This window comes from Gallus gallus, chromosome Z (assembly GCF_016699485.2).
Source record: "Gallus gallus isolate bGalGal1 chromosome Z, bGalGal1.mat.broiler.GRCg7b, whole genome shotgun sequence".
Classification (NCBI taxonomy): Eukaryota; Metazoa; Chordata; class Aves; order Galliformes; family Phasianidae; genus Gallus; species Gallus gallus.
Genome location: NC_052572.1, coordinates 37675649 through 37701510, shown reverse-complemented (window position 1 = coordinate 37701510; position 25862 = coordinate 37675649). Strand labels below are relative to the sequence as shown.

The 25862-nt window shown below is 41.8% G+C and overlaps 2 protein-coding genes across 5 annotated transcripts in view; both read right to left on the bottom strand.

Moving 5' to 3' along the window:
- Positions 1-21617, bottom strand: part of PCSK5 (proprotein convertase subtilisin/kexin type 5) — a 262061-nt gene extending 240444 nt beyond the window's left edge. For all 4 annotated transcript variants that reach the window (XM_015280354.4, XM_424841.8, XM_040655981.2 and 1 more), the window contains exon 1: positions 20968-21617. In XM_015280354.4, the coding sequence (XP_015135840.2) occupies positions 20968-21165 (198 nt within the window). In that variant the 5' untranslated portion in view covers positions 21166-21617. The remainder of the gene's footprint in view (positions 1-20967) is intronic.
- LOC112530547 (translation initiation factor IF-2-like) lies at positions 21472-22714 on the bottom strand. Its single transcript, XM_040655984.1, has one exon. The coding sequence runs from the start codon at positions 22171-22173 to the stop codon at positions 21472-21474; it is 702 nt and encodes a 233-aa protein (XP_040511918.1). The 5' UTR covers positions 22174-22714.
- Positions 22715-25862: the final 3148 nt, after the last annotated feature.

Below are 25862 nucleotides of genomic sequence, written 5' to 3'. Positions count from 1 at the left end.
AATTTCTTATTTAGTGAAATAAAGAACTGGGTTTCTTTAGTGTTTTAAGTGTCTGTCACATTATAAAGTGCAGAGGAAATGATGTTTCAGAGAAAAAATGAACACATTTCAGTCTGAGAAGGTTGAAACAATGTGTTGTTGATATTATCTCTGATTTCTTCCTTGCCTCACATGCCAGTGAAGCCAACAAAGTAACAAAAAGCATTTTAACAGAACAAAATATTGACACAGATTTCAATACTGTTTATGCTCCTTTGGTGCATTTACACGTGGAAGGAGTATGGCCACAGCTCTAACTTCTGTTTTCCCTTGGCTAGTTTTTATCCACAGGCTAAAACAAGTTCACTGCTACTGCAGGAAACTGCTGCTTCTTTTCCTTCTTTTGTATCTACACAGTTAAGAAGTATTATATATTTCACAACCAGAGTTCTAATCACAATGTTCAGAGAGCCCTGCAAATGCTGTTAGTCATTCACAGACCTACCCAAACTAAAACACTCATACCTGGTAAGGGCATGTTCACCCAAGGCCTGGAACCTGAACTTGTGCTCCAAGCAGCAAAACTGTACATTGTTTTTCATTGTAGTTGTTTTCTCCTGTAAAATACTGTGTTACAGCAACCACACTTTCCTAACATCCTTCTCTCTTGCCCAAAGTCCCGCTGCTGAGGCAGCACTGACAAATCACCAAGCTGAGGCTGGAAGAAAAATTATCACAAGGGTGCAGACTGAGATGGGGGGGCTTTTTTTTTTATCTCAGAAATATAACCTCTAATTCCTTTTTTTTTTTTTTCTTTCTTTCTTTCTTTTTCTTTTCTTTTCTTTTCTTTTTTTTTTTTTAATACATTGGTCACTAGAATAGGGAATTTAACTTATTATATGTGATATAGAAGAAATAATGGCAAGGTTTGCCCACATATGCTACACCATGGTGAGGTGGACAACTGGCTCCCTTTCAATTCTGAACAATGTGGGGCTGACAAACAGAGCAATATTTGAAGTATTTTGGAGAGAGAAGCACAAGCTCTAGGGACCTAACTCAACCTAGAAGCTAAAATTCCAACCTGTAAGAAGAGGCCTCTGTCCAAATATTTAAGCTGTTACTAGTCTCCATAGAGGCCTGAGACCATTCACTATCCTGCATGAGTTGAAACAGCTTCTTGAATGCCAGCAAAAAGCATGCCAAAGCCACCAACAGTGCTGAACACTATGGTCTTAACTTGAGCTGCAGAAGCAAGATAATACTACTCCGAGGTCAAGTATGAAGGACGAAAATAATACTGAGTTTCTGTATTAGAGATAATCCGTACATTACATGAATCTACTGGATGGGAGAAAACAAAGGGCATTTTCAATGATTCCAAACTTTATGAACAAGAGGAGTTTCAAGCAGTATAAGAAGCAAGCTGATGCTGGTATGGACACTCAGTATCACCTCAGACTCCACTCAGACTATGCTGAAAGCCTAGCTGTGCTCCAGATCTGTATGTGCTTGAGGTAGGAATAACCTAGGGAGATCACTTCAAAAGTAGTGCCTCCTATTTATATATATGGAATTTGTGACAAATACAGAGAGCACAAAGACATGATTTGATAAACCAAACTATCAGCTATAAAACACAAGTTTTCAAAATACTCTATTTTTCAACATAGTGATCACCATGAGCTGTGCATTTTCACCAGCCACGAACAAGAGCCTGCATGCCATGCTCTTAAAAGTCTACCCGAGTGAAGGGGAACCACTGTCACTGTTTCCACAGCTGAAACACACCACCCACCCCCTCACTGGGCTCACATCCACCGTTTGGTCTCCACCAACATTCAGTGTTGATGAATGGCAACGGGTGCCACTTTTTCCCCATGGAGGAATTCAGTGATGCACCTCTACTTCACAGGCACTTCCATGTCAGACACCATTTTGTCAGACTGCCCCTCTACTGCCATCTGTTCCACAGCAACAACATGTAATGGAATACTGTCAAGAAAGTTCAACCTCTACGGCTGTCCCACCATCATCTATGCCTGATGTTGGGCGAGGACATAAAATAGGCAGCGTTACCTCTGGAGTAGCCCTGGTAACTTGCCATTATGTATCGGCGCTGCTCTCATGTTCTTTTTTACTTTCAGGCTGACTGCAAAGGAAACTGCTACAACGTGAATTGCTAAGTCTGAAGAGTATTGCCATTTCAGAGTAGGGATGCCCAGCTCAAACAGGACTTGACCTGATGTTTACCCCTCCTGTATTACTCCTCCTGCCTTCTGGAAACATCTTTCAGGTCTCCAAGGTGGGGGTTCAGATACAATAAAACACTAACCACCATCAACTACATTAAAAAAAAAAAAAAAAAAAAAAAAAAGCTATACAGTAATCAACAGCGCTTGCCCAGTTGCCCAGTTTCTTAAGAACCTCTTGTCTGGAAGACAGAAAAGTTCAGCCAGAAAAAGGAGAATCCCTCCTGAATCACCAGCACATGAACAACAAACAAAACTCATCACAGGCAGATAAATTAAACCATATAGCTGTTACAACAGAAACATCACATTTTCCATATAAATAAATCAAGTTGTATCTTTCCACATGCTAGCAATGCGCTAGGACTTTACCCTTGAAACTCCCTCTCCTTCTGTTCACATGAGGAGAAAAATGCACAACCTCACTGAATTAACAAATGCCATCCTTGACTTCTGTATTTTTCCTTTGTGTTTCTGCTACTCTACTTGCCTGGGCATTTGCCTTGAACTAGAAAAGTACAGCTGAATTTTTAAACAGTCGATGTCAAAAATGAATAACAGAGCCACCAAAACAAAGTAGCTCTGCATTGTTCTTTTAGATAAGAATGCTAATGCTCTTCCTTACATTCGGTTGCAACACTAAAACTTCCACAGGAAGTAACAAAATAAGGTAATATGAGAGGTACTCCAAAAGTAATATCTACTGTTTTATTATGTCGGCTTCAGACACCAGAGGCAGACATTGGTGGAATGACAGTAGGTGTTGAACCTTCCTGACAACATTCCACTATATACTGTTGCCTCATGACAGATGGCAGCAAAGGGGCAGTCTGACAGATGGCATCTGACATGAAAGTGCATATGGAGCAAAGGTGTGTCACATTCCTCCATGCAGAAAAAAATGGCACCCACTGGCATTCATCAACACTTGCTGAACATTTTTGGAGACCAAACAGTGGATGTGTGCATAGTGAGGTGGTGGATGGTGAGTTTCAGTAGTTGTGACAGTGACAGTGGGACATCTTCGCTGATACAGATCTTTATGAGCGTGGCACGCAGGCTCATGTTCTTTGATGGTAAAAATGGACAGCTAACAGTGGTGACCATGTTGAAAACCAGTGCACTGTGGCTAAGAATTTGCTCTATCAACTGGTGTTATTGTACTCTATGGATCTGTTGCTGTTTCCATGGAAATCTACAGGAGGCATTACTTCCAGAGCAACCTACCTATTTTAACTTTTCAGGTGATTTTGTTCGTAGGATTAAAAACAAAACAAAACAAAACAAAAAACGCCATTCTATTTTAATTCCTGACATCAATCTAAATCTGTATCAAAGCTGAGGTTTTTTCTAAGTCTTTTTGAAAATTTTAATGTGAATTTGAACTTTAATGTACATTTTAAAAAGCTTTAAAATTCTCAGGGGGAAAAAAAAAAACCTACTATGGCCAAACAAAATGTCTATTTCCACATTGCAATGTGGATTACTGCTACAGAAATAGTCGATTTTTAATAGGTTTTCTTTTCAAGTCTTTCTGTTGGATTCTAGAATACAGCCTAAACATGCTTAAAGTATTAATTCTACAAACAATTAAAATGTAACTCAAACTAAAATTTAGATTTAAATGTATGTATGTCACTCAAAAAGTAGTGCAGCCTGTTTACTTCTATGGAAACTACAAGATCTGCCTCTGACGCCATGGGCCAACATAATAAAATAGCAGGCATTACACACAGAATTCTAAATTATTTGTCTTACTCTAAAATACTTCTGACAGTTCCAGTACTCTACTTCTGTAAATAGAGAAATGTGCTACTCTAAATATATTTTAAAATACACTTAGCAATACCAAGCACAATAATTTTCCTCTGCAGTTAGTAATTGATTAATAACTTCTGTAAATTTGGGGTACACTGCACAAAGCCCCCTAAATCACAGTTTCTGCATACAGGTTACTTTGTACAGCTGTATCATAAAATAAATAATGCCAAAAGAAATTTAGCTGTGGGGGATTTCAGTACTTCAATCATCTCTTGATAACCTTATTTAGTTTATTCCTGAGGGAAATAGAAAAGTAAAAAAAACTTAAAAGACAAACAGCAATAAGAAATATTTTGTTTCATCAAAAAATAAATGTTTTGACTTGCAACACAAGCAAGTTTTAGTACAGCCATCTTTGCAAGAATAGGAGAGTACTGAGTTATAGAAAGGTCGCAGGTCTCAGGAATTAATATGAGCACATAAAATAAGTTCTGATATTAAAAAGATAAAAATCAAAACAGTATCAATAGCTTTATTCATGCTCAATCACACTAAGAATTACTGATTTAATCTACCCTACTAAACAGGATGAAAAATCCTTCCAAAGAGGATTGTGGCAGCTTTTTTGGATTATACATACATTCAAATCCTGTAGGTTTTAGAACGAAGACCTTTCTGCCTTACCAATTGAGTTATGAAAGGAGAGGGTGGTTAGCTGATTTTCTTTAAAACAAAACTACTTACACATTTGATCACATTTAACTATAAACAATGCTACTACTCGACCACTAAAAGCAGAAAACTGTGCACCGTCTGATCCTTGCTGCACAGTACCTCCTCCTGAGAGACAAGGACACAAACACGTGTCCTTAGTGTTAAGCAAAGAATGAATAAGATGTAGTCGCTGGTAGATATCAGGACACTATGCTGATTATTCAAATACTCCAAATCAGCAGAATTTTCACTACAGTAGTTGAAATCTTTTAATGTCAGTAAGGAAGAGTTTAATGCATCTCCTGTCTAGGGCTAACAAAAAGGTTTTGACTGTAAGAATAATGTTCAAATAAATAGCTAAAAATTAATGAATGCATAGCCCTGTTGTTTTTGCTTTTTGCTTTTTATTTTGTGAGAGTGGGATTGAAGTTCATGTTTGGTGTTACAAGGGCGGTATTAGTCTAAAGGAGCTGGTGGGAGATGGGGAAGGAAGCCATTTCCACATCTGTCATGAAATTTTACAATCCAAGTACAACTATGGGCTTTTATAAATTGCAATCCCAGTGCCTCCGAGAGCTCTGCCTAAGGAGGCATCACAGCAACTGGCAAGTTCATGTCCCCATCAAATAAAGCAAAGCAAGGTTGCTCAGCAACCTGTGATCGTGGGTTTTCAGTTCCAGGGCAACATTAAACATTTCATGAAAATTCTCAAAAGGAAATCAATTACTGACTCCTTTCCCATTAATCTTTTCTATTGTTTCTTTACAAAACACAAAGCAGTGCAATGTAAACTGATAGTTCATGCCCTTTTGTAAAGCCCAATGAGTCACTACCTCATTTCTGTAAGTTAAAATGAGTGCAAGGAACAGTGTATACATTTTCTGCTGTAAGAACAAGTTTAACCTTTCCAACATTTAAAGCGACTCCAACACAGTTATACACTATCATCCATTATAAGTTCAAGCTATGACAAATGTTGTTTGTATTTGCAAATATGGTTAGGCAATATGGTAATGTTTGTTTCAGTAAACAGCCCCCATGAGCATATATGAAAAGGAAACAAATACCTTTAGGATTCTGAGGGGTCCACTGAATTGCCACTGTGTTCTGATTTTTTTCTCCTTTACTAACTCACTATTCTGTAACATAAAATAACTAAATGATACATACTGCATTGCCTGAAACAAGCTTCGCCACTGCTTTATTGACTTCCAATCCTATTTCATGTTGTTTTACTGAATAAAAATAAAATGACAATGAGAAAGAAGACAGATACTCATGTGCCACATTGTGAATGTTTATTTAAATAGCAAACTGAACTGCTATATTATTAGCTACTCTGAACTGTACTATTATTTTCTTCTAATCTATACTCTCTGATATGCAATTACAATACAGGAGAATAATGTAGTTTGACGAAGTTCTGACACCACTATTCCAGCCATGCAATGAAAATAGGTTTTACTTTTTTCTAACAAAATACTACAGCATGAGAAGTTTCACAGGAACAAATGTTCATATTACTTTCAAATCCTGATCATAAAATATTTAATAACCATCGTCCCTGTCCTGAAACTTGTAAACATCTGACCAGTCCCGGTGGAATCAAGTCCTTTCTCATTTACAAAACTGTAAATCAGAAATAACTCTGTTGAAGCTAAGGGAATTTAAGAGGCATGAATCAAGGAAAATCAAATCCAATGGGGATACTTGTATGTGTAAAAGATTTAAGAACTGGGCACCATGTTAGATACGCTCTTATATCTCTTTCCAGTGGTTTAAACATCAGTATAAAACTCTTAAGCACATTAATAGCAAGAGAGTTTATAACATTCAAAATGACTAATGCATTGACCTACAGTAGTCATACTGTTTCCAGTGAACATTTATATTGCCAGCAATAAACCTTTTCACACTGTACTTTGTCTTACAAATCTGAATTCAGGTCTTACTGGTCCTAGTAAGTACAATGTTTTCATTTAACAGACTTTCTCATGAGACTCGATTTAAGTAATTTCCTCCTCTATCACCAATATAATTTACAGAAGAGTAATAAAGAAGTGACTCATGGGAATATCTAGGACTGAGTCAAGTTCATCTATGTGGTATGTGTAGGCACTAAATCCAATGGTCTTTTACAGCAAACCTACAGCATACATTGTCAACTTTGTACTGTAACAAAGTCTGATGACCTACCACTCTGTACAGCAGGCTTAACCAAACACAGATAAACACACAATCTATACAGAACTAGGCACAGTGCTGATCCATTCACCTATCTTATTTCATCAGTGCTGGTGCTAAACAAAATTTATACTGTTCTGTGTAAAAATGAGAGTTGCCAGTAACTATCAATTATATAAGCAAACTCTACATCCACATGTAACTTCATTGATTTTGATAAGACATCTTGAACAATAACTATTCATACGAGTAACATTTTCTGGAGGGGATTTTTCATTTCTGAGGTTTAATAACTCAGAAAAATCTCTCTTTGAGAAGAGCTACAAGGACACGTAAAGAAAAAGCAAGTAAAAAAATCAAAAACAATCAACAAAATTAATGTGTTATGTAGCATTCAAAACCTGTGTGGAAGAAAACATAATTATAACTAATGTTCAGTGAGGATTTCTAAAAAAAAACAAAAACAAAACAAACAAACAAAAAAAAAAAAAACAAAAAAAACCCAACAGATTACTGCTGTTAATTCTGTGCAGTCAGATAGGATTCCGCTGAGAATAACAATTTCCAATCACAACAGAAGAAATACAATGTATTAATTCAGAAATATACAGGTCTCTCCTGCTCTATCAGCTTCCATAGTGGTGGAAGAGCTACTAATGTTCAGTTTAGCTTTGACTGGAACAGGTGGAATCTTCCACTTTATTTACTGGGAGCTGCAATAAGCACTTAATTAACAAACTTAATTGTTTTGAATCTGGACATCAATAAGGAACAAGAGTTAAATGTTAGGTTAAGTTATCATCCTAATGCCTAAGCTCCCATACCAGCTTCAGACTACAGATAAAAGTCGAGCAGAACTGAGATCTAACTGTAGCTCATGATGAAGTATCTAAATCTGTGAAAATCGATGACAAACTTCAGGTCAAAGCTTTCACACAACATTCATTTTGCACATTTAAACACAATTCCTTGGTGGCTTTCCTGTTCGGAGAGAAGAATCATAATATCCAAGCGCTGGGTGAAGGCTCAGCTGCATTTCTCAGTGAAAGAAAAAACATCCCCATTGTAAATTTGTTATACTGGTACCAAGATATTGAAACAGGGAAAAAGTTCATCAGATAGAATGGTAGTAATGAATTTTTTTAGATAAAGCTACGTATTCTTTTTTTATAAACAGACGTATGTTTCCATTTTGAAACTTTGGTTCCTGTGCTGCACCAGTGCTACAAGGTCAGAAACATTAAGAAATCAATACAAATTGCAATCACCGCTAGAACTGCTCATTGTGTAGTTAAATGTGTCAGGTTAATATTCCCAGTTCCCAGAAATTATTCAGATTTTGCAAGATGGAAATGGTATTTCTGCCTAAGAGAGCTTCCAAAAGAGCAGCCTGTTGTAATGGTAAAAATCATTTATTGATAAGATGTGCACCGTTGCCCTTGCCAGAGTCCAGAGCCCCTTCAAGTCACGAGGCGGTTAATTCTTTTAGAAAACAAGCCTCAGCAACCCTGTTTACTTCTAATTATCTTTTTTTTTTTTCCCCAGGTGATGGCTTTGTGGGCACCAGCACTACGCACTGGCCTAAGAACTATCAGGAGGGGTCTGTCAGTGATGAAGGATATTCAAACTTCTCTAGTTGAAGGTTTGCTTGATCTAAGAGGCAGGGAAGGTGGAATGGCAATAATGCTGAGATGGGTGTATGACAGAGAATCAAGGAATTCACATGTATTCAGTGATTCCCTCTCTGGAAATTACTTGTATTTCAAATAAAAGCAGTGAATAGAATTATACCAACATTGTGCTTTACGTCCAAAGGAGGTGAAAGATTTGGCTTAGAATGTAGTATAATGGAATATTTCAAGAAAAAAAAAGGTGTCAACTTAATACTGCAGTGCTCATCCAGGCTGGAGCTGGGTGGCAGTGACAGAATAGCTCTATCAGACACTGGTACAGCCAAAGCACCTGCAAGTACATTTCTAATATTCATGCTAAAAGGCAGTTGAGACCTTTACACATTGCAATAAAATCCCTTGCTGAGCTAAATTTCAGACACTCTCAGAGGTCCAGTGTTTTCCTTCAAAAGTAGAAAAATCTAATCTGAGCTGTAATACCAGGTATCTGTACTGGCTCCTCTCTATTCCCCACTGGCAAAACTACTGCTCCATGCACAGGATGGGGGCTGGTTGGCTGGCTGAGAGAAAACAGAGCTCATTCCATAGCCCATTCCTGCAGGGAAACTCAGCTACTCACTCCAAAGAGAGGCTGGGGAACTTTGGAAGCTTAAAACCCTGCTACTGCTGTTCATTCACACTTGGCTCACTGAATGGAGTCCAGTATACTCACAGAACATCAAAGATTTCTCAAAGTCTAGCATAAGATTGATTTATTTACTTTGGTTCAGATGAGGTGAGCTACCTGGGACATGACACTTCAAATATCCTACAATCCAGAGTTTGGGAGAAATAATGAAATCTCTCCCTTAAAAAATTGTTTTTACATTTCAGGACAACTGAATGACCAATCAATGTCAATTTTGAAAAGTAATCTGAAGCACCTGGGACTTGCAAGTCATTAAGAAGCCAATGAGAAGAAATCGTAGTAGAAAAATTAATAGACATTTGGATTAGTTATCCTTTCAAAAAGAGCCTGACAGAGGCAAATTCCGCCATGCAAACAATGTTCTTTGAACCGGTCAAGTATGCAGATAAAGATGGCCAGAGGGTCCTCTTTGGACTTCCAAAAGGCACTGACAAAGTTTTTCACAAAAAGCTTTTCGGAAATTAAGTGCCCTAAAGTCCTTGAAAAACCAAACAATTGGTTAAAGTATTGAAAATATATGTTAGGAGTTCTTTGTTTATTAAGAAAAATTAGCTTTCCACAGTGGAAGGAGTTCCTGCTGGAGTTCCTCTGGGAAAAGGAAGTGAACAATGAGATGTAGATGTCAGGTATTGTCAACAATCACAGAAATAAAAACTATAGCTGCTTCACATGAGTTGCAGAAGGATCCTGTAAATTTCAGTGACAACAACAAACAGCAAATTAAATACAGTGTATACACATGTAGATCTATTTGATGTATACATCTAAAATCCCATTAATATTAAGTATTTTGAGTGCCCAGTACCATCAAAGATTCTGACACTTTGAGTACTGTGTGCGGTTCTGGTCCTTTCTATTCAAAGAAGTATAATGGTAGAGCTACCAAAGTTTCCACATGGGAGATTAGGGATACAGAACACCTTATATGTGGGGAATGGGTAAGCTAAGATTCTTTATTCTAGAGAAGAGATAATTTAGGGAGAAATGTCAGAAATCCAAAAAATATGTACAGCTTAAGAAGAGTGAACAGAGATCAACTTTCACTGTCTCTCTTAATAGCCTTCAAACAAAGCTAACAGGAGTCAGGTCCACAGCAAGCAGAAAAGAAGTGGTTCAGTGAAGGTGCAAATAAAATTCTTCACAAATAACATTGTGGAAGCTGACAGTACTTTTATTTCAGAAACTGGACAAGCACCTGGATAAAAAAAAAAAAAAAAATCAAGAATTTCTAAGTACACAGAAACCACTTCCACATTAGGCAGTCTCCTGAGCAGAAAACAGCCAAAGGGGACTATGAGGGAGAAGAATTAGATGCTTTGTTCCTTCTCTCCCACAAACATTAATTTAACACCATTGCCATAGACAGGCTAGATGGATCTTCTGACTGACACAAAATGGCCTCGTGTCCTTACAAGTCTTTGAACAAAGGCAGTTTACATGAACAAAAAAGATATAGGAAATACTTCTCTATGTCCTAGATTTTTAGGATCCTAGATCCTAAAGCTTATGTCATACTATTGGCTTTAGAGGTACAGTAACACAGTGTGCATTTTCTTTGCTGTTTGTTTTTAAGACATCAGGTTACTGTATTAACGTGCTCTATAAAGAAAAAAATCTGTAAAAGTAAAAATTTGTTCTCCTGGTTTATGCAGAGGGAAGGCTACGTGCTACTGTTGATTAAGCTAAATGTTTTTAAAAAGAGAACATTATCCAATTGTAGGCTTGAATTTCAACCACACAGCACTAGTCAGTTACATATTCACTGCCCACTAAGCACTCACTTTTGTATAAAACTCAGTGTTTTTATTTCAGATTGAACAAAACAGTACAGAAATGTAGCAAAAGTTTAAAATATGGCTTAAAACATCCCTGTAACTTCAGTTTGGCCCTGGAAAACAAACAGACCTGAGGCCTATTCCCCACTGACACAAAAACATCTCTGAAAAAAGAAAAAGAAGAGAGAAAAGCCTTAACTTGATGAAAAACGGCCTTTTGCTGATGGATATTCCTCACTTGCTTATAAACATATGCTGTCATCCTGGGACCAGAGTCCTCCTACGTGGAAAGGTCTGTGTGGAGAATTTTTTCTTTCCCGACTGGTTTAGTCCTGCATGCTCCATGACTGCGCCTGGCTAATGTGCATTTTACAATCTTGTCTCCATCATGCACCATCATGTAATCTGCAAGAATTTCCACAACAAGCTATTCTGGCAAGATATCATGGCGTAGCTCTGATACTGTCCTGGACTTGCCACAGTTTCATTCTAAAGAGTTTTTTGCTGATCAATCAAACTGGGTATAACATGTTGCCAAATAATCATTTACTGTCTTAAGCCATACAACTCTGGCAAGTAGGTTTCAGTTTGGCCATATGTTTTCCTGTGTCTGGCAGGTGAAAAAGCGCACCACAGCTTCTCACAAAGGCCAGATGATTTATTCAGCTCCATGGCTGACATATGTATCTCTGTATTTTGTGATTTTACAATTCATCATTTGGAAAAGAAGAGAAAGATATACTGGTTAAACACAGAACCAGAGAACACAGCTGCAAAACATGCAAATGCAATAATGGAATTATCTTGTCTTACAAAGTTATGAGAATTATTTATGACACTGTACAAAGCGGCGGGGAGGCTGTGAGCAAACTGGCCACCTTTTCTGGTCAAGGCAAACACATTTCAATCAAAATATTATAAATGGGTTGGTCATGGGAACTGGAAACCAATCTTCTAATGGGAAATGAGAGGCTAGTGGCAAAAACAAAGGCTGATTCCCCCTGCAAAGGTGCTCAAGAAACAGACAAACCACTTAACCACTTAAGCACTTGAACACAAGGAAGTATAAGCTTTCCAGACTGAGCACAAGTAACATAACCATTTAGAAAACTTTCTAGTTTTAGACTTGTTTAAAAACCATGAGGAAAAAAAATCTACAGATCTTTGAAGGTTTATAATAACAATGACTGATGGTACAGTCCCATCCAATATTCCTGCAATTTTTGTAATAATGTTGAGTTTTGTAAAAGGCAAACTGTAGCTGTTTTCAAGTACTACTTGATTAACAGCCCTACTCCAATTCCTGACATAGGGCCCAAAATTAAACAATGGAATAGTAGCTCAAACCCCTGTGTAAGTAACATCAGTACATCTAGTCATTACAGTGGAGCAGTGGAAGATAGCCAGCCAGAGCTCCTCTAGAAATGGGCTTTGGTCAGACTCTTCATTAGTGACCTAAACAGAGGCATTGGAAATGCTCCTATTAAAACACAACATAGATGAAGATGCAGAGAGTATGTTTAAGTACAATGGGGAGCAGGACGAGAATTCAAAACTTGACAAACTATAAAAGGAGGCCTGGAAAAAATCCAGAAGAGAATACGCACAGTATTACACCTAACCAAGGATTATCTATTGGACAAATTCAGGCTGGAGAACAACTAACTAGGAATTTGGCAGAATCAGTTTGCAAGCAATAGCAGACCACAAGCCAAACAAAGTCAATGATGCCATACAGAAAAGAAGTGGGTTACACAAAAAGCAGTGCTGTCCTTCGGACTCCTGAAGGAATCCTTATGCTTTACTCCTCTGCAAAGCTGTAGCAATTCCTTTCTCAGAAAGACGTGGTTCACTTAAACACAAGACTTAGAAAGACCAAACAGCAAGACTGATCAGTGAAAGCATGACCTATGTGAAACAAAGGTAAGAACTGGGCTTGGATGAAAAAAAAGACAAAAATAAGTGGCAGAAAAGATTGAACATTGTGACTTTTCTGATGTTGCTTCTCCTTACATTTGTGGAGAAGCAGGAAACACAGGCTTTGAGCTAAAGAAAGAATTGCAGCTTAGACTTCAGAGAAGTGAAGAGTATAATGAGCTACTATAATCAGCCGTGCTCTGGCACTATGGAACTTCTTCACTGGAGACATTTGAAAACTGGCTAAATATCTGCCACGAAAGACACAGACATAGCTGGCTCTCCTGAAGGACAAAGAAATGGACAAGCTGATCTCTAGAGATCTCCCTCACAAGCCCTTCATTTCTACGGCTGTCAGCCATTAAGTACCAGATGTATGACATACTGCTGATTTTCATTAAATATTTTACAGATTTCTTCCTCCATTTTCATATAGCCTGGTCCGCTTACTTATACATTTTGTTCGAAAGGAGTTCCCACAAACACTGCCATCTGAAAATTGGGTTTGCAACTAATTGTTATTCTCCAAAGTATAATTTAGTGTGTTTGCCTAAGGGCTTAAAATAAAAAATCATCACATAATTTGTAGCCTGACTACTATGCTGTAAAACCAGATTCTCATCTTCTCTCATTTTACAACAGCATATGAAGGCTATTAGATTGCCTCTACAACCAGAACCCATTTAGCACACCCTATTCTTCATCCAGCTCCTAATAAAAGCTCACATTTAGTAGTAGGATGCTCTGCTCTCTCTCCCTCCTCTTTCTCATTTTTAACTGCACTGACAAGAGAACTACTGCTAAGTATGAAGTAATTAGACATTGCATACCCTTTCTATTCTCCAGTATGTACTGGCTTTTTGTTTTTGTGTCATGTGAGCATTTGCAAGAATACTGTCTTGGTGCTTGTATTTTCCAAAGATTTGTCTAACGGGTGATTATTCTCTATGAGTCCCCAGATGTACTTTTTGTTGCCACAGGTAGGAGAGAATTCAATTTTCTTTGTTAATCTCTGCAACCCCACTGTATCTGCATGTACATATAGTCTGGAGTACACACCTTCCCCCCGTGTCTTTTTTTTTTTTTAATACACTAGGTCCTGGCACTTGTAGCTATAGTTCTCAAGACTTTATTAAACTTATTGCAGCTGTTAACTTTTGTTAAAAGTACATTCTGTTTCAATGTCATGACTACACAGGCTTTTCTCTTAACTGTCTAGGTTATTACTGTTCAGAAGCTGAAATTCTTTGCACATAGAAGCCTACCACGCTCTTTTGAGTCATCTGTGTGACACGGTAGAAATCATGGTAGAAAATTCTAACCTTTGCTGTAGAAAATAACTTTACTTTAGGTCCTACATCTTCGCATAAAATTGTTTTCTCTCTGCTGAATACTTTCCCAGTCTAACAATTTCTGCATTAATGTTTGCAAAATTTCTTTTCACTTCACATCAGGAACAGATTTGGAAAAATGGAAAACAGCCTATTCTTCCCGATTAATTGATCTTATTACATAACACCTCCCCTCCGTCACCACTGGAACTTCAGGTTTGAACTGAGCTAATATTTATTAGCTATTTGTTTGATTTGCTGTCATTGAGTTTGTATTCTCCCAATAAGAAGTACCATTCAGCAGATCACATTAGCATTTGTATTATCTAAAAAGTAAAACTGTTTTGTCTAACAGTGGCTCCTGGGCCATCCCTCAACACAGCACACTCAGGAGTCTTTTCTGTAAGTGTACTCCTCTCAGGCAGGGAATTGGAAGAAAAGGGTAGTCTGTCACCTGTCAAGGGTGGGGAGGTCACTCTAGCCTGGAAGAGATGGGAAAAGAAAGATTACAGGAGGGGAAAGGTGTGGAAACACTTTGGAAAAGTGCTGTCTCATCCTCATCCCTTGCCTAAATTTAAAGAAAAAAAAAAAAAAAAAGAAGAATAGAATAGAAGGAGATGTATTCCTATAGTATTTAACACAGCATTTCACTCCCTTGTTGAAGGAACAGATGAGCCATCATAACCTCTTCCATTCTTCTATCTCCCTCGGGCTACCAGATCTCTGTTTCTCATTCTCTCCTGCACCTCCCATTGAACTAAAGAAACAACAGTTTGTAGAAAAGCACAAATCCAGAAAATGTCCATTATTTTGAAGTTCCCATTTCAAATGACGAGAGACCCACATGCCCAGCCTCCTGGAGATCCTCTTCTTTCATCTACATAAATAAAGTAGTCAGGTGAAAAACACGATGTCAATAGCTCAAGAGCACAAAAGCCTTCAGCATCAGAGCAAAGAGTAGCATTCCCAGCTTCTCAGATGCTTTGGAAGTCAACTATCTATAAGCTGATGTTCCTTTACTCAGGCTATCAATAATATCTTAGCACCCAAACAAATTTAAATCCAATGAGAAGCTCTGTTTATAAAAAATGAGGAAAACCATGGGAACTGAGATGACAGATAAGTATACCTTAATTTTCATAGCTGCATCAAAAGAAAGCTTCTTTCTTTCACTGTATAGTAACAAATCTCCATGCTACCCGCACAGTCATAATATTTATGCCAATTCTACAAAATGCTACACATACTATATGCTTTAATATATTTAACCCTCAGCAGCTGCCAACAGTGGAAGAAGAAACTTTCCCAAATGGCAGAGACCGGTACTTTGCTCCAAAACAAACGTCTGCTCAGTACAGTCACTGCAAGACAGAAGTGTAAAATATGTCAGTAAGGAGCTGCTAGGGGACAGGGTGTATCCCAAATTGCTCCATCCAGAATGTAACTTACAGCAACCCCTTGGCTGCTTTGCATTACGCTACCTTATCACAGTCCCAGAGGGACTGCCAGCCCAGACTGCTTTCTTGAAAGACTAATGCAAAGGGAGCGGTGACTTTTTTTTACATAAGACAAGGATTTGTTTGCTGGAGAAACTACAAATCACACTACAAGAGTAGATCAGACAGTCTGCAACAGGTGGTAAAAGGGAAAAAAAAGAAAAAAAAAAACCTTATCTATGCATGTAAATCATGTTACATACTTGTGCTATTCTAAAGCTGAGTGAGACACAGGAGGCCATCAGACTGACGCTTTTGGTAGTTTATACTGACGCTTCACTGTATCTGCTTTATTGCCTTTAATGCAGTTGTAGATGTCACAGGAATGACACTAACAGTAAGCAAGTACTCAAGCCTGAAGTCACAGGACGGATCTGACAGGAAGGCCTACTGTTCTGAAAATCAGCTCAAGGAGGACCTGCTTCACACTGGGGGCACTAACTATAACAATTAAAACCACTGTCTTCCAGGAAAGGTATCCTGACCACTCATCTCAGTCAGAAAGTGGTTTTACTGCATGTTTTCCTGATATCTAACCTGCACCCAGTAGGAGGGGGAACAGAGTCTTCCAAAAGAAGCCAAGTATCATCTAATACACTAAAGGTACATTGTTGCTCTGCATTTTTTCAAGCCATGAATGGCTTGAAATGAAATGAATATAAATGAAAAAAAGTTAACTTACTAGTTTATTAGAGCCTTACTAGTTTCACTGTAGGAATTCAGGTATCGTGGAGATGCTTTACCTACTGCCACTTTCACACTGGCAGTAGTAGTAAGGAAAATGAAGGATAAATGAGTAGTTCACTGAGCAATTCGAGGGAAAAAAGAACCAGAGCATGCAGCCTGGAAAAGTACAGTCTCCCAGGAGTTAATGGAAAAGCCCTTCTCCATACGCACAGAAGGTGAAGCTTCAAATTTCTCTCACAAGAGATGCAGACCACAAGAAAAGTTTGAAAGCAAGAGGAGTACAGAAGCCATGAGCTACAGTTCTCCACTGCTCACCAGCAGATCTCTAGGCTTTTTCTAATATACTTCTTGTCCATCAGTTTCTGAGTGACCTGTCCAATCATTCAAACAGACATTTTAGTTTTTCTGTCATCACTATGGCAGTGAAAATGAACTCAGTAGGTATTTCAAGACCCACTAAACTGGATACTTTCCAAATCGCACAGGCACCAAAAAAAAAAAAAAAAAAAAAAAAAAAAAAAAAAAAAAAAAAGCAGTAAATTATGTTTCTTACCAACAGAATGCACAAAGTAGCAAGAAGGAGATGTTGCCTAACGCTTATGACTTCTGGGTCTACAATCTGGTTCACACCGACCAACTTAAGGCATCTTCCCATGTCAAGTATCAACAAAACACAGCCCAAATGTTGCACCCTCTTAACAGTATTACTGCTAATCTACCCAAAACTCCTCTCCCATAGCATCTCACATCTGCAATCATCCAAAACTAAGAGGGTAGCTGATAAAAATAACACTTCCAAAAACACTCTTCTGCTTTCCAATACACCCTTCAGCTTTAATTATGCAATTAAGTGTTGTCAGAATACTCCTGGTTTGCATCTGTCTCTGCTCAACCTTCACTTTTGTATGCAATTTCACTACCTGTTCTCTGGGCCCTTTGTACTAATCCAGTTTTTTGGACCAGACTGATTTAGATCTTGGACTTAGCTTTTTGCACTTCCTTTCTTAAAGGTGAGCTCTCAAAGTTAATTAAACCTGAAATAAGTTTACTGCATATTACACTTGTTTTTTCATCTATTTCAGATTATTTATGGATGTGTACCTTTATGAGACTCATAATTAACTTCTTCAAGCAAAACTGAACAGCTTACTGACACATTCAGCTTTAATCACAGTGTTCCAGCTTACCTAAAAGGGATGTTATCTGTAAAACCAAAGTTTAATTGCCTGGCCTGAGATGCCACAGTATACAGACAAGGACCACAGGAAGTCCTTCCTCTTACATAGAATCATGCTCACTGTTTGTCTCTCTTCACATGTTGTGGTTGAGAATTCAGCTAAGGATAGAACTTTTAACATTTTACTCCAAATACAGGTTTTTAAATTACTTGCAATTGTCCCTCAGTAATAGATAAAAGATTATTACCCCTCTCATACATTCTTTCACACTTCCTGTAATATGTGAAATGATGTCCTGCCTTTCCATACGTATGCATAAAGCCTGCTATGACCAAACACCACTCATAAGTTTAGTCAATTCCTGACCTCTATTTATAAAAGGAAACTATCTTATTCCCTTACCTTATATATAGCTATATATATGTATATATATATAACTATCTTATTCCCATCTCTATCAAGTGATTGACAACCCCCACAGAAAGTGATTTGCATTTCTTTGTATGGTTTTAAAAAGTAGTAATAAAAAAGGGCTGCTCCGAAAGTAATACCTTCAATTTTATTACTTTGGCCCATGATGTCAAAGGTGGATGTGGGTGTGATGGCAGTACAGTTTGGACCTTCCTGACAATATCCCTTACATGTTGTTGCCATTTGACGGATGGCAGCAGAGGGACACTGACAAAACGGTATCTGACATGGAAGTGTGAATGAAGCAAAGGTCTGTCACTGAAATCCTCCGTGTGGAAAAAATGGCACCCATTGGCATTCATCAACATTCGCTGAACATTTATGGAGACCCAACAGTAAATATGAACACAATGCGGCAGTGGGTGATACATTTCAGCAGTGGTGACAGCGACAGTGGTTCACATCCACTGGTATGGATTTTCACAAGATCACCATGCAGGGTTTTGTTCATCGCTGGCAAAAATGGATAGCTCTTGGTGATGCGTTTTGTAGCTGTGAATTTGCCCTAGTGTTAAAGTGTTTTTGTCATTCAGATGGAAATAAACAGGAGTCATTACTTTTGGAGCTACTTACCTAACTATCTCAGAAAGACTTTGAACCGTACGTTTATATGTTAAAATACAAGTGGTCAGACAACAGACATTTTAATTACTTCATGAACTCTGAGTTCTCCAAGTACCCATCCTGTCTAGCAACCAGGACAATATCAATTAAATTGTATAGGGCCTAGCTGGGAATTAAAGGAAGTACAGATTCATTGCAGACTGACTACCAAGATAGCAATGGCCATGCTTGGAGATGATTTTGCACATAATTACCAGAAATTTAGAACTGGCCATCCTGAAAACATAGTCATGATGGGAAATTTTGTCTAAGAGTGTGTGAATGTATAAGACTTCTTTGGACATGTACTGTACAACAGTAGAACTCTGAGCTCTTCAATGTGGGGTAACAGCAAAAATACATACAGAAAGCTTGGTCGCATTTATTTCCATATGCCCAGCTTCTTGTGCTTAAAGGCTGGCTACAGCCAAAAGACAAAGAATCACCCATCAGTCTGGTTTACAACGTTACTGATGTTTCCTTTCTCATACACACATCATTCAACTTTCCTGTATTACCCTTCTACCGACATTCTCCCTGTCTACACAACAAAATAACTAGAGATTCCCTTCACATATGCTCTCTTTATCTGCATATCCAGTGATGTATTTTCCAGCTATTCATTATTTATAGTCTCTATTTTCTCTCCTTCCTATCTGTACACCTGATCAGTAATGTATGTATTATTAATACATATAGGTGTGTGCATGGCACCTCATTGACACATAAGCAGCTCATGGGTGTTTACCGTGTCCTTTCCTTCACTCAGCAGGAGCCTCGGACATGCCAGGTATAGAAAGGCAGTCCTGAGCCACCTGGATGAGATGAGGAAAGGCAGAAGACAGAAGGAGGGAACCCTGCAGCCTGCTGTCACTTGCTGCAGCGTTACAAAGGCCGAAATAGGAATATACAAATGTTATTCCTGCATTCCTGTATTTTGTAAAAATGTGTTCAATTTTGACATGTAAATTTCCTTTAGTATTTTTGTGCCTCTAGTGGAAGTAGCATTTCCTACCTGCCCACATGCACCCCATGGGAAGCTGGCACCGCATGCCCAAGCACATGCATAACTGACATCAAGTGTTTTGTGCTGCCTGTGCCACTTATCAGCTTTTCGTATGCAAAATATTTACCTTGTGAACAGCAGGACCACCTCACCCCGGCTCACAATGATGGAGAATGGCTGGGATGCACACTCCAAACTTCTGGGTCAATGGTACAGCGTGTGGGAACTCACTTCACCCCACAAACAGAACCAGTGCCACTTTGATCTCCCTGAAGCCAAAGGCCTACTGTGTTAACACTGTGGTCTTACAAACCTCAATGCGAGAGGAAAGCTTCCATACCTGTGAAGGATCACTTCTAAACTTTTGACTCACGTGGTGAATCTAGATATGGAGATGTTCATGCACATCGTGCAGCAGCACTGGATATTTTTCAGGCACTATGCACTGCGATGGTGACTCACATTTTGAGGCTGTCAGAGAGCCGTGGATATCACCCACGACCTCTGATAGAGAAAGCGACTTCAGGACAAGCTACCCCCCAGCCGTGCTTGCTGCAGCAGCGAGGGCGGACGCCACCACACGCGCGCGTTCCCCACTCGCAGCCCCTCGATCTGCCTGATCCGAGAGCTTTCCCGCGGGTGATCCCGGCTCTGGCCGGCTTCAGGTGTGTTTCGGCTGAACATCCGCGGGGTGCACGCAGCCCAGCTCCAGCAGCGCCAGCAGCCGAGAGCCGACTCCTAGGGGAGCCGGCGGCGAAGCTGCGGACCGAGCAGCGGGCAGGCGGTCCGGCCTGGCCAGCTCCCGCCCGGGGCACCGCAGAGCCTCCCCGGACAGCGGCGCGGGACCACCCTGTCACCTCTCCCCGCCTCGCCTCCCGACACGGGGGGGCCGGGACGCCCCCGGCGGCGGCGGCTGCCACGTCCTGGCGGCCGGGGACAGGCGCGCTCACCGCGGGACGCGCCGCTCTCTTTTCGGATTTTTTCGGCGGAGGAGGGGCGGCGAGCTCGAAGTTCGGCGCGGAGGCAGCTCGACGGAGGGCAGAGCCCCGCCGCGGCCCCACGCCCCCGCCCCTCGCCCGCGGGAGGCTCCGCGCGGCTCGGCCCCGCTGCGCACCTGGCCGCGGACGGGGCGCTGCGGCCGCCTGCGCGGCTCCGGCCCCGCGCGGCTCTGCCTACCTGCCCCGCGCATCACCTCCGCCGGCCGCGGGAGGCCGGGGTGGCGCGGGGCCCGCGGCGGAGCCGGAGCTGCCCGTCCCCCGCCTGCCCGCTCGGAAGTAGTTGTAAGGAGGGTTACCTGTCCTATATTGACGTATCCGTATTTGCTAGCTATCCGGTTGGCCTCCGGCAGCCCCCCGGCTATCCGCACAGCCCAGTGGTTGGTGTAGAGGCGCGTCCTGCAGGCGGGCAGCAGGAACCCCAGCACCAGGGTTAGCCGGCAGAGAAGGTCCCCGCCGCCTCCGCCTCCCCAGCAGCAGCGGCGTTTCCAGCCCATCTTCTGCTCCTCCGCGCGCAGCCCCCGCAAAACTTCTCCTTCCTTCTTCCGAGGCTCTCCGTCTCACCTCCAGGCGACAGCGGCGGCGCGTCCTCCGAAGTTAGCCCGAGGAGAAAACTAGGAAGAGCTTGGAACAGTGCATTGAACTGCCCGCGGTCAAGCGATGAGGGGCTGGGAATAGTGACTGTGATCGGCAACAGGGCTCGGTGCCGTCCCCTCCTCCCGCTGCTCTTCAGGGATTAAGTAACTTGCTCGGAGAGCTTCTCGCACAGTTCCCGAGCGCCAGCCTTCTCCCGCTGTTCCCCGCTACATGGAAGTCCTCTGGCTACGGGGAGGAGGCTCCTTCTCCCGCTCCCCTCCGCTCTGACTTCCCCTGCCCGTGCTCCTCTGCCTTCCCTTCCCCTCTTGCCCGGAGTCCGGGAGCAGCACGGCGGCGGCAGCAGGCGGTGTGTGAGTGTTGGCAGCTGAGAGCCTCAGTTCACTCCGGCTCGGCCACCTCCCTCTCCCCTCCCTCCGTCGTCCTCCTCCTCCTCCTCCTCCTTCTCCTCCTCCTCCTCCTCCCGCCCTCGCTCCCGCCTGCCCGGCAGCTCCGAGGGCCAGGGGAAATGGCAGCCGCGCCAGCCCCGCGCCCTGCCGCCCCCCGGCCGCGCTGCCGGGCTCGCAGCTCCCGCGGGCGCCCGGCCCCGCCGCCCCCGCGCTCCCCCTCGGGCCCGGAGGCCGCCGCTCCGCCGGCCGGGCCGCGGGAACCGCCGAGAGGTGCGAGGCCTGCGGCAAGGCCTCGTGTCTGGCATCGGCCGCTGCTCCCCCGCCGTGTCCCCGCGAGGGCCGGGGGCGAGGAGGGGCCGCGGGGGAGCCGGGCCGGCGCGTGGAGCCGCGGCAGCGGGTCGGGATGGGCAACAGGATGCGGGGCGGCGCGGGAGCTGCCTCTCCCGCCCGCAGCGGCGGCACCGCCCGGCCCCTCACGAGGGTCTGCCTGCCTGCGGCTGCCGGCCCCGGCTCCATGCTCATCGTTTGACGTTGTTTGGTGTTAAAACGTCCCGCGAGGGGTCACTGCGGTCCGACAGGGAAGCTGGACCGGGGAGGTCGTTGGGAGAGCCCGGGGAGGCGGCGGGAGGGAACGGTGCAGCGGGCCGGATGGCGGGGCGCGAGAGGCAGCCACGTCTGCAGCGGGCTGGGGGCTGGTGTTGGGCTGCCGGGGCTCCCAGCCCCACTCAGGTCCTCGCTTCGTTACACGAAAGTTAGGAGCAGTCCTTGAAATTCAGTTGTGATACACCCGCCGTGACGATCCTCTGCTGCTTGTGGAGGAGTTTGTGCGCGAGGAGGACTGCTAGCGGTTTGAAGTGTCAGTGGTGGGTTTTATTTGTTTCTGAGGAACCCATGGTGTCCTGCAGGGCCAGGCAGCTGTCCTCCTTATCGCAAGGACCTGAGATAGGAGAAGTTAAATGTTTACAGAAAATGGTACAGTAACCTGAGGTGCCTGTTCCTCTCCCCAAGACCTGGGCTCCAAAGCTGCTCTTTCCTAATAAAGTAGAAAAATTAAAATGCAAACAATCGACATGGTGCTTTCCGTCTCAAACTGTTCCCTGCCCTACGTTCATTCATTTTTCCCCAAAACATTGTTATTATTTAAACAAATAGCTTCCTCCTATGTCTTCTGATGGCTTCTGGAGGGGAGAAAATGGTTAAATCCATTCTCTGGCTTGCCCACTTATTCTAATCGCAAAAAATAATTGGGCAGTGGTTAGCTGTTCCCTGTTAGTATTGTTTTTCCTGTGGTGTGCAGCATCATTTGCTTGGTGTATTACAACACAAAATTTTTTGACGTTTGTAGTTTGAAATCTGACTGTGGGTTCCCTTCCCCAGGACTCCGCAGGTAATGGCTCACTGTTAACAAATCATTCTTCTACTGAAACCTCAGTCCAGATCTAACTGTGTGCAGGAGCAGCAACATTAGGCCCAGACAGTTACATCTTGCAGCAAATATTCATAAATATGCATTCATTGAATATGACATTAAATATCCTCAATCAGTTAGCCTTCCTTATTGACTGGTTCAATGGAAATTACACAAGTCAGCTGTCTTCTCTATCTCGAGTGTTTAAAGTATGTTTAATCATGAACGGCCACCTTACTGAAGTACATAGCAATCAATGGGTCACAAAATCTGAGCTATGAGTTCATTTAGAGAGGATAAATTAAAAATCTATTTTCTGATCTTTTCTTGGTGACTTTTGCTGTTGTTTTGACTGTCTTGTTTCCTGCCATAGATCTGTGGGGGGTTTTTTTCTGCCACAAAAGGCACAAGCTATACACAAAAAAATAAGGCTGCTCTGTCATTTCAGTATCTACTTCCAGCTTTGGTTATGTGAAAAGCTTTTCATACATAGGAACCAAAGCCACGAGGAGTAGGCTTTATAAAAACACTGTTTTCCTGTGAACAAATGAGCCCAAGTGTCTCTTTGTAATGCTGCATTGTATGGTGTAGCTTAATAACGACCTTACCTTAAAGCAGCCTTTGAAAAAAGGAGTAACAGTTCTCAAATAAATATTCTGTATGAGCAGAGTCCTGTTTGCTGAGCCCATAGAAGCAGCTGGCTGAAAGAGGTCATAATGCAGATTGTATGAAACCACTTCAGTGTGAATCCCAAGCTGTGCAGTTTTGCAGAGTACTCATCACAGCCCAGTCCATAGCAGGGGCTGCACTTCTTTCCCAAGATGAAGAGAGAACACTGGCAATCCTAAACTGTGCCATGTCCTGATATAAGATGATTCTTTTCCACAGGGCTAGGAGAAGGCAGTGGTGAGAGCCCTTAGGGGATAGCCAGCAATGCTGTAGTTCTGTTCAGCATACCTGATGTATGTGAGCCACATGGTTTGTAGCTGAGCTTGCTTCTGTGCTCTGTGAGAGGCCAGATAGCTTCTTTGTATACTCCACACTAGGGATTTTTTGCCTCCAGTCAAGTGCAGAGGAGAACTGATCCTTTTCGTCACTATCATCACAACTTCTTCCTTTTATCTCATTCTTTTTCTACTACTTTATCCCTCTGCTATGATCTCTATCTATTGATAGAGATAGATATGATAGATATGATCATATCTATTTATGAGATAAAATCAATATCTTACTGCTCAAAATGCAAGTTACCATGTATTTCTATCTTGTCCCTTACTTATTGATACTAATCCCTAAATGCCTCCTCTTCTGTTAGTTCCAAATGGTTGTGATCCAGGATGTGACCTCTGTCTCTGTTCTCACTTTTCTCATCTGATCTAATTGCCTCTGTTCTCACTATTTTGCCCATCTAGTCCTGAAACTTCTCTCCCCTCTGAAGTCCTTCTCCAGCTCTGAAAATCCCTCTGGCTCACTAGCCCTTACAGCCCAGACTATGGTAGATTTTAGCATCTCAGAACTTTTCCATTTGAGTTTTGTATATCAGTGCTCTAGAGATGTGTTATTCACCCTCAGGTCATAATTAAGGAGGAAACCCCTGTTCAAAGTAAGGAACAGCCCACAGTTCTCCAAGAATAAGTCCTGCAAATAGATATACTGGACCCTGAACACCTTCCAGAACAGAGAACCATTCAGAAGGAGCTGGAGGCATGTGTTCATCAAATTTCAGACTGAGAGGTTCTGGAGTGCAGTAGATTAAATAAATTCTTCAGGGAAGAGGATTGAAACCTTCAAAGAGTGAAAGTTGTGTCAGGGAGTGATTGAGAGTTTGCCTTAAAAAGGTGGATAATTTTGGGATCCAAAGTAGCATTAACATTTCTTGGTTTTCAACCATAGCTGGTTCTTACAAACAGTGCAGCCGGGTCACTTGACAGCAGACATCATACGTGACAATTTGCGGGTACACAGTCCTTTCATCTGCTGTTTTCCATGCTTCCGGGTTGTCCTTAGTTTTATTTACTTTTTACTTCATCTGGTTTTAAAGGACTAAGGTTTTGGGGGTTATCCATTTATTTATTTATTTATCTTTACATAAAACACTGCTTTTGTGCAGTTTTTATTAACAACTTTTGCTTGGCAAATTCTCATCTCTTTGTTCTCTGAAACAGCATGTGATCCCTGTTGTGAGTACATCACTGTTTTCATGAAAAACCGTAAATGCATGTCCACATTTCAAGGAACATTTTCCACTCGTGCATCAGTTACTTTTCTGAGTTCAGAGGGACTTTGCAGTATCCTTTCCATATCTTAAGGAGTCATACTCCTTAAAAGAGACTGTGGTGATAGGACAAGGGAACATGGTTTCAAATCTAAAAGGGGTAGATTTAGATTAGATATAAGGATGAAGTCTTTTACAATGAGGGTGGTGAGGCACTGGAACAAGTTGCCCAGAGATGTGGACGCCCCGTCCCTGGAGACTTTCAAGATGAGGCTGGATGGGACTCTGGGCAACCTGGTCTAGCTGTAGGTATCCCTGTTCATTGCAGGGGAGTTGGACTAGATGGTCTTTAGAGGTCTCTTCCAAGTCTAAAGATTCTGTAGTTCTATGACTTCCTGAAGATTATCACCCATACTGTTCCTAGTGTGTAGTCTGTGGAGTCCATGCCCCTATTCCTGTGCAGTCCAGAGCCAAGCATAAATTTCATGTAGGAATTTCTGTTTCCATCTTTTGTTGGTCAGTGTGGGAGTGAGTACAATAACAGATAGCAGTCTTTATTGAGTCTTATGGCAGTGCAGAGGAGGAAAG

Bases quoted from the DNA above. Each gene is read 5' to 3' on its own strand.
- LOC112530547 (XM_040655984.1), bottom strand. From the start codon at position 22,173: ATGAGCATGGAGCCGGGGCCGGCAGCCGCAGGCAGGCAGACCCTCGTG.